At 44.5% G+C, this 9,788-nt stretch overlaps 1 protein-coding gene across 1 annotated transcript; it reads right to left on the bottom strand.

Moving 5' to 3' along the window:
• Positions 1-7,319: 7,319 nt before the first annotated feature.
• On the bottom strand, positions 7,320-8,836 carry LOC119289586 (calcium uniporter protein 5, mitochondrial-like). Its single transcript, XM_037568883.1, has 2 exons — positions 8,465-8,836; positions 7,320-7,772 (listed from the first exon to the last, which is right to left on the bottom strand). The coding sequence occupies exons 1-2, from the start codon at positions 8,834-8,836 to the stop codon at positions 7,320-7,322; spliced, it is 825 nt and encodes a 274-aa protein (XP_037424780.1).
• Between the last annotated feature and the right edge of the window lie 952 nt (positions 8,837-9,788).

The raw sequence follows: 9,788 nt of genomic DNA on the forward strand, positions 1-9,788 counted from the left end.
ACAAGGAGGATTTAACTGCATGTTTTCGTGTATACTCTGTTTGAACTAACTTCATGTTTCCACGTATACTCCAACATGTTTCAAGTACAACTTCTCAATTGCATCGTGTTGTTGACTTTATTTCTTTATTTGTTTTAAAGCATCATTGGCGGCAGATCATGTCTCGTTTCTATTGTTCGTCAGTCTGGCGCAGAGCTATGCACATTTGTCCTTGCGTTTTGCTAAGTAGTGCAAGTGTTTTACCCCGCAATAACAATCTAGTAAATGTTCAGTGCGTTTCTTTCATATTTTTCTGCGTGTTTTAAGTGCACTTTTTCGCATGTTTTAACTATATAGTGTGCTTCAACTGCATCATGTGTTTCAATCACACAAATTTCAGTTCTTTTTTCTTTTGTGAAAAAGACCCAATTCTATTATCAAAGTTCTTAGAAGTACAAAGCACCTGAAACACAATAAATATCACATCGAGGTGCCCAAACCACCGAACGACGGCTACTACTGTTACAACAAGCCGTTAACATGCCGATGTTGGTGCTCCCCTATGAGAGTTAGTTTGAATTTATCGATGACAACCTATAAGCCTTTGTGCACATGCCCCCAAGAACTAGTGTGCCGGAGTCAAAGTTGTTTGTCATTGAATCCTTGAATCGATTCTAAACCGCTAACACCCGTGCGGTGAGAAACCCTGACCTTGTGGCCCCAAGGAGATAACAGGAATCTACATCGACTCCATCCGGACGAACAAACTCGAGAAGGGTTGGATCCCGAAAGACCAATTTGAAGAAAATGTGTCGTCATCTGTTCGAGTGCTGCCACTACAGGACTAAAAAACCCAACCTAAACCACTAGTCCGACCGATGCATCGAGATTCTCCTCCACTCCACTGCCCGCTGGAGCACCATGTAGAGGATAGGTGAATCCACAAGCTCATCGATGGAGCATGGAGGGAAAGAGTTTGGCCGAGCCACCGCTTACGGGGTGAAGGGAAGGAAAACTGGGAGTAAAGCAAAAGCTTGAGCTGTCGACATGGTGATCGGAGCATCATTTCAAATTCGAAGTGAAAACTATTGTTCTGACATTCATTGGTCGGGCTCATCAGCGATGAACTTACTTCGTAACCTTGCATGAAGAGATGATCCAAGTATCAAACAAATCCTGAATGTTCTCAGGCACATCCATCATGTTGAAAGCACATTTCAAAATATTCCAAAAGCATCCATAAAATAGAATTGAAGAGATGATCAATCAACCCATCCTTGCCACACACACACAAAAGGCAAGCTTTGCTGCTGGGCCACACTCTTCTGATCAAATTCGGAAATCTACCGAAGACTAGTTGGAGAACTTTTACGCACGCACTTGTGTCAATCAGAGGAGATTTGGCTCTGATTCCAATCAGGTGATGCTTAATGAAGTAGGGCACTTTCTTAGTTGGCATGGCCGGCCATGCCTCATCGCAACTGCTACTGGCTAGGCACATTTCAAATGGACCAGAGCTACAGTCATAATCAAATAGTAGTAGCCGCTGGTCGGGTGAAACGTCGCTGTTACGGGGAAAAGATAGTCACCGTGTAGGAAACAATAATAATCCACGTAAGCTCTAGCAGTAGAAAAACTGATCTTAGGGTAGTTGCTGCACGCATCATTACCATGTGGACTAAAGTGAAAAATCAAAAGGCATGCATCCGGGCCAAAAAGAAGACCGCTAGAAAGACCGGGGGTAGTCGTTAAACCGTTGCTGTCAACCGGGAATATGTAAATGGAATGTAGACATGTGGTCAAAAAGAAGGATCACTCGTATCCCAACATATGCTAGCTGCTTCTCTCAAAAAAAAAAAAAAAAACATATGCTAGCTGCTGTTGCAACCAACGATCTGCGACCCTACCTACATTCCCATTAAAGAGCCACTTACTCTTCTTCTCAACAAATTAAGCACTGTTCAAAATTGTGCATGCAGGACCAACTGACTTGACACGCATCTGCCAGTCCCTTCGCTTGATGAAATGCAGAGACTATATCTTACAGTGACGAAGGGAATACCATACTGATCTGATGTATTACCTTCGCTCAGAAATTTGAACTAAAACCACGCCACGTGAGTTATTTCCGAACGGAGGAAGTGATTTTTAGGACATATTGCAAGTCTGATACCTAGCTCCACTTCGTGCCTCAGCAGTTCATTTTCTTCTGATCCTGCGGAGTACTAGTTTATATGCGCCCAACCGCATGGGCTAGCTGCTCGTCAGATCGATGGAGCTAATTATTCGGTGCAGTTCTGAAGAGCTTGTTGCCACGTACGCGTGATCAATAAAGAAATACTAGTAGACAGCGACACGGATCTTAATCATCATCTTATAATGCACTCTGATGCATGCGAGTTAAGACGAACAGTTGAGAGGGGCCCTCTTCCACAGCATGTGGGCTGAGAGCTTCACCGAGGTGGTGTTTGTTTCTCTTAGTCCTAGGACTTTTTCTAGTCCCTGGGACTTTTTGAAAAAGACTCTCAAAAAGGTGCTTCTAAGAACTTTTAACAAAAAGTCTCAAAAAGTCTCACCCTGTTTGATTTGCTAGGGACTTTTTTTAGTCCCTACGCCAAAAAGTCCCCGGAAACAAACACCCCCTGAACCTGCAGCTCCAACAGCCATGCATGACGCCTACGCTGAAACGGCAGCGTCGATATTAAGGACTTTGATGAGGAGTGACCAGATTGGTGAGTCGCAACGGACGCGGCGGGAGTAGGAACATCGCTCTCCGTCCAGCAGCCAATCGATGGATATGGACCGACGTTGAGTCATAATTTGTTATGCTATTATTAATCATGTGATTTGGACTGCATGCACGTCTTTGCCTATCGTCACTGTCGTGTGTAATCTAGCGATGCCGAGGAGGAAATTCAGTCCCGTGCACCGACAGTTTCTTCCCGAGCATCACCTAGGCTAGGCAGACAGGTCTGCTGAAATGACTGTTTCTTTATTTCTTTCTTTGTGCTTGTTTTGGAAGGGGATAGATCAGACCTGATCATACCCCAAGCAGGCTCAACAAAGCCTAGTCAGAGAATACCAAGGCTTCTTCTTGTGGGATTCGGCTTGCCTGCTCCCTCCCCATGCTCCTACCCGTGCTCCCACTTCATCCTACGGCTGTCTTTTTTCTTTTTCTATTTTAATCTAAACATCTGTCCCCTGATTTTAAGAGGGTGAGGCCGGGTCTTATTTTGTTTCAATCAAATCAAGCCATGTACGCGGGAGCACGGATGGGCACACGCGGGGGGAGCAGGCAAGTCTCGTCCCTTCTTGTGACCGTGCTTGTTTGATTTTTGGGTCCGGTTTCCTTTATTACTGGATCACCTCTCTTCTCCTATAATACAATGTGGGAGCTCCTCACCCCCTGACGAGATTCCGTAAAAAAAACCCCAAGGCTCCATGCAAAAAAGTAAAAAAAGAGAATACCAAGCCTGATCTGAAATACAATACACAATATGAAAGCGTCCTTCTACTCTGCTCGTAAACTCAAATGCACCCGTGATGAATAGAAAAATTTAAAAACAGTAAGTTTTTTAAGAAAATATATGAAAAAAACTTGGCAACAAACATTGACGAACTGTCTATGTACGTACAAATTTTCATATAGGAATTGAGGAAAAAACATTTCTAATGTTCTAAACAAATAAAATCAATGCTCCAAAATGCTTTCAAAAATAGTTTCTTTGACTATTGATTTTGTTTTTAGAATATTTAGAAAAAAATCACAAAATTTTGGCGTGTGTAGAAAATTCGTCAACCTTTGTTGAAAAGAAAGTTGTTTAGATTTTTTTTCCCGGCTTTGCTGTTCACGAGGAAGCATTTTAGCTCACGATCATAAATTCCATGTTCCAAACAATACCCTTTTTGTTAATCATCTTTAGTATATATAAGTATATTGGTGATTTGCGATAGCTGATGACTCTTGCTGACAGGTGATATAGAAGTATTATTATTTTATATCAGTGTGTCTATTACAGTAAAAAAAAACTAAGTCATTTCAAGTATTTTTGGGCTTCTGGGCCTAGCTATGGGTGGGAATGCCGAGCCCGAGCCCATCTTGATTCTTGGCCTTTCGAGCAGTAGCGGAGCAAACACCAAATTTACCCGAGGAGGGAGGCAACGACCAAAATATAGACTGGAAGGGTACTATGAAGTTTTGCAGGGGAAGAGCTTATGCTTGCACATAATTCACGCGAGGAGGGAGGCAACGACCAAAATATAGACTGGCGATGTGGTCATTCTTTTCAAGCTTGCCTCTACTGATCGTTGATGGCGAGTTACGATGGTGGTGGAGGCGACGTGGAGGCTCAGCTACAACCCGCAAAGAAGGCAAATCCTATTATCTGCCTTAAGAGAAGAATAGTGGCCATTTCACTGAAGCGTGCTTGGATCGACCGACCCATGTGTAGTTTTCATTTTTGCCTTTTTTTTCCTAGTAGTTTTTTTCACTTATTGCTCTTATCTGTTTTTACTTTTTTTCTTCTTGTTATCTTTCAATTTTTATTATTTTGTTTATGCCCATTTCTTTTTGTGTGAAGCAGGGAAGATTTTTTTAAAGTATGTGAGCATTTATCAAGACATGCATATGCATGGATATATATTTTTCAAAATCAAAAAAATTCATTTTTAAAATGCATAACTATTTTGTATCCAGTAAAAAAAATTTATCACCAGATTTTTTAGGGTGTTTTATCACCAGATGATCATTTTATTTTGAATATAGAGCCTTCGTTCTTTTTTTTGAGGGGAATATAGAGCCTTCATTCGATTTCGAAAGAACTTGGTGAATCAGAGCCCATTTCCAACTAAACCGAAGCACAAAAGCCCACTCAGACCTAGGCTTTTCGCTATCTCGCAGGCCCGCGCGCGCGGAGTCGCCATCGCAGCGGCAGACCCCACATCTCCCGCCCCACACCCGTAAAATGGCTCCGACCGCAGCGGCGGCGGCGACAGGCTATGCGTCCGAAGCTCCGTCCGGCCTGCGTTTCCCGGCGACCTGGTCCGCTCGTTTGCCGCCCTCGTCCAGAAATTGAGGGATCGTGATGGTGAGATCCCCCCTCCTCTGCTTCTGCTTCCTCGAATTGAATGAATGGTTGCGGACGGCAATGCTGTCCGTGCTTAGTTTAGGCCCGATGCTGTCAGTGCTAAACGGATTTAGAGATGGTATGGCACTGTCACTAGTTATTCAACAGTTTTCAACTCTGCGGTTTGCAGTTCAGTGCCCAGGACCCACCTCATGAGATTTATCTTTGCCCCTCACTTCCTTTGTCAACAGGTTAAAAATTTAAAGAAACATGGCTAAAGGGGGACAGATCCCTCCCTTAACTATCCGCTGTTAGTAAACTTTATACTAACTCCAGTATACAAAGTTATACTAGAGTTGAGAAACATATTTTGGGACGGGACGTTTTACATTTTGAGACAGAGGGAGTAGAAGTGAGACCTCTCCATGATTACACACAGATAGCACCCTGGTGAGATTCGAACGCGGGTGGGCGGGTTCAACAAACTGAACTCCTCCCTGCCGCTGAGCTAGCGCTCAGTTCTCTGCAGGTTAAAAATATGTTATTTGCTTTGTGTTATGTTTTGTAAAAAAACATGATCATTGATGATATGTTATACTATTCCCTCCGTTCCGATTTACTCGTCGTGGTTTTAGTTCAAATTTGAACTAAAACCACGACGAGTAAATCGGAATGGAGGGAGTACATGCTAAAGTGCAACGGCAATATAAATAGAAACCTGAACTCACATCGGCACAAACTTGAACTCAGTTGCTTTGTACATCGACTTCCCCATCCAATTGAGATTGGTTCCGTGGGTTTTGTGTTCCATGACTTGGAGCAATGCTTATTTATCCGGGGAATTTGGTACATATACGGCTCTAAGGTTAATCTGGTAGGTTATTGCTGACTCTTGTGAGGATCGCTTTGTTAGCAAACAGTAATGTAATTCTTTCGTTAACTAAAGAAACCCAAAGGCAGCCATTCTAAAAAATAGAGGGGACACTATCAGCGTGAGGTAATAACTGAGACATTCAGGTCTGGTGTCAGAACTTAAAACCCATAATGCTTACAACCTTGAGATCAATAATCACCTTCAGGAGGACCCCTGGAGTGTCTCTGCAACTTAAGATACCTGTCCATATCAAAACTATGCTTGGCACATAGCTTTCTCCTCCTTGCCAAGAACAGCCTCCGCTTAAAGTCCTGTAACGTCGGATTGCTCGCGGTACGCAGGAAATAGCCGTAGCAGAAAATCAGCTGGAGTCCGGCCAAGAAGTAGGCGAGCGGCTCCATGATACTCCAAGAGAACTCCCAGAACGTAAGGTGGAAGAAGAGGGCAAACTGGAGTATGAATGACGCAAAGCCAAAACATAGAATCCGCACGGCGTGGCTATGCGCCATGCCGTCGATCTCTTGCATCTTCATCTGAAGTTGTCTGAATTCGTCTTTTCTCACGTCGTCCTCCCGGGCGAGCGCAAACGGCACGGCCCTTCTGATCAGGTCCGCAATCTGCAAATGGAACAATTCCTTGATATTATTCATTTTATATGTAACAGCTATAGGGACTTTTTAAGCCATGGCATAAAAGTCACTCCTCAAGAGCAATGTGGCGCTACAGCAAAGCAAAGTTAACAACTCCAATGTGGCAATGTGCAAAGTGAGCAGTTTTTTTATAAACTATGGCAAAGTGAAAAAGCAGGCATGATACTTGGTCCAATGTGCAATTGATATGATAACAAACAGATTCTATTGGCCAGCACGTGATCTGAACAAACTTTTCAATACGTAACTTTGTTTGCTGATCTGTTATATGAATATGTTAGTGCAAGGTTATAAAGTTGTGATATATTATGGTGATATTTTCACCACAGACCTGATGCTATTATTTTCATCATGTGAATTTATATATCTTTTCCCTGCAATATTAGTCTCCCTTAGAGAATTTGAAGTGTTTCGGTACATGGTGTTAGGTATTAGAGAGAGGTGTAAATGGAGAACCTAACAATTTTGTGATATCACCTTCTTGTGGTTGAGGTAGGTCTTTCCCCTGACGAGCAGCACCAAGCTCATCTCGTCCATCTTCTGCACGAGTGCCTCCGCCTCCGTGGGCGTGAGGCCGCTCTCCATCAAGGCACCGAGAGGCTCGCCATGGCTGATCACCTCATCCTGCATCCGTCGCTCGATTTCTCTGAAGATCGCTTTGGTAGCAGCTGTTGACCAGTCGGTATAAAATTTGGTGTTAAAGGAAGGTCAACAAACAACTGAGAAATTTGCTGGTGGCCGGTGCTATACTTATGAATGAAGCTTACTACCTTGAGAATAATCACCTCCCAGAGGACACCTCATGTGCCTCTCCATCTCCAGGTACTTCTCCATGTCAAAACCATACTTCGTGCAAAGCCTTCTCCTCCTTAATTTAAACAGCCTCTCCATGTAGGTTCGATACGACAGGTTGCGCGAGGTGATGAGGAAATAGGCGTAGCCGGAAAGCAGGTGGACGCCAGCCACGAAGAAGGTGATCGGCGCTACAACGTCCCACGTGAACTCCCAGAATGTGAAGCGGAAGCAGAGGCCGACCGTGGCTTGCACGAACCAGAAGCCAGACCAGAGGATTCGCCTCACTTGCTTGCACGCCTGCCGGTCGATCTCTCCTTTCTTTTTCTTCAGTAGCTCAAACTCTTCCCTTCTCGCATCATTCTCTATCTCGAGCACAGGCGGCACGGCGCTTCTAACCAGGTCTACTATCTAATGATGGCCAATAACAAATATAAATGTATTAGCTGAAAATTGTAAAACCGGCGATGGGCAGTGAAATGTACGAAGTATGACACAAATCACATCCACTACCAACAGACATGAAAGGCTGTGAAAGTCTATGTTGAATTCTTTCAGTTTGTACTATTTGTGTGAGAGAAGTGCACATTTCGACCTTGAAATTATGCCCTGGTTCCAAAACCGGCTAGAATACACCATCAAACTTTGATACCGTTTACTCGTCATCCCAGTTGACAACTCTTTGTTAATGTACAAAAATGCAAGACGTTTTTTGGTTTTGCATAGGGCATGAAAAACGTCTTATATTGTTGTTTCTCAAATGTCAAAAAGTCTAGTTTTTTGGTTTTGCATAGGGCATGAAAAACGTCTTATATTGTTGTCTTTCAAATGTCAAAAAGTCTAGTTTTTTGGTTTTGCATAGGGCATGAAAAACGTCTTATATTGTTGTCTCTCAAATGTCAAAGAGTCTAGTTTGACATCTTGAAGATGTTTTGGGATAATGTGGCGGCAGGTTCGCATCCTCAGTTAGCGCATGACAAAAATGACAACTTCAGAAAATATGAAATTTCATAAGAAACAGAGAAAAGTTTGAGAAACCTAGTTGAGGTTCAGGTGCTAATTAAACCGAAGAACAAGAATGTGAAAAATGCTTTAGATGTCACCTTCTCAGGATGGAGGTAGACCTTTCCCCGGAAGAGCACAATGGTGCCCGAGTGGTCCATCGCTCCCGCGAGCGCCTCCGCCTGGCTGTGAGTCGGCGCCGCTCCGGCCTCAACGCACGCGTCCAGGAACTCCTGATATGTTACCACCTCATCCTCCCTGTTCCGCAGACGCCTCTTGAGCACCTCGAGTCCAACAAGCCGCACCATTCGCTGAGCTTCCGACGGCGTGAAGATGTCCGCCTCCGCCGGGCGCGGCTGCAGCGTCGAGAGTGAGAAATGGCGGAGGTTCCACACAGTAGGCGTTGCCGTGGCGGCTGCCGGAGACAACAGCCGTCGGGGAATGAGCAGGCGGGAGGCGGCTGCTCGCAACATGGTCTACTTCTCTGGCGATGAGCAGCGAGCCTGTAGTGAGAGGCGCCAGTAAAATGCAGGGGTATTTCAAACTAATAGGGTGTTGTTGCACCTCTGCTCATGAATGATTGGCTTTGTGTTTTCCATTACAACTCCGCGAGCATGGGACATTGTGGAAAGAAAATCAGCTAAGCAAAGTTGGCATCGCTGCCCATCAATAGTTTGTCATTTCTCTTTGCCTTTGTAATATTTTTTCACTTTGCCAGGAAGAAAAGGAAGCTCCTTTAGCTTTGGAGAAAAAGGAGGTCATTCTACAGCAAAACATGTTTTGAAAATTGAACTCGTGGGAAGTTCTCTTCTTTTCTTTTTGATTCGGAAATGATAAAATCCGAACATTTGGAATTTGATCATGACAAATCGAACGTGTTTTTATGGCAACTTTGGCCGACAAGAGGATGGCAAGTTTAGTTGGCAAGCACGGCAATTTTCTGGCAAAAAACAAACTGAGAGCGGATTTGCGATGCTTACAAACTAAACTTGCCATGATAACAAACATAAATAGCCACAAAAAAATGTTCAATTTTCCATAGTCAAGTCCCTTGAGGTGCTCCCGCTGTTTGGAGAATGGCCACTGGGCGCGTGGGTGTCGCAATGCTTGGCGTCCATTCAGCTCTCTTGCATGCCTTGCCATGCCGCCACGGTCTCGCCTTGACAATGAGCATTGCGCAGCTCTAGCTTCTTGTGAGGGTCCGATGAAATCCCAGCTCCCCTCCAAGGTGCTTCACCGCAGGTCCTGGGCATCGGTCGTTTCCACTCACGTTGAGTCGGGAACCCCATCAGATGTACTGCTCCGGTCCACTATAGCAGCGCAGGCGGAGCTCCTGGTGCGCGTTGGGAGCTTTCTGGAGCGAGCAGAGGCTGCTCTGGGAAAGCTCTCTCTTGTCCCGGCTGTGTTGCAATCCGCTCCTACGCC

Source organism: Triticum dicoccoides, chromosome 4A (genome assembly GCF_002162155.2).
Source record: "Triticum dicoccoides isolate Atlit2015 ecotype Zavitan chromosome 4A, WEW_v2.0, whole genome shotgun sequence".
Classification (NCBI taxonomy): domain Eukaryota; kingdom Viridiplantae; phylum Streptophyta; class Magnoliopsida; order Poales; family Poaceae; genus Triticum; species Triticum dicoccoides.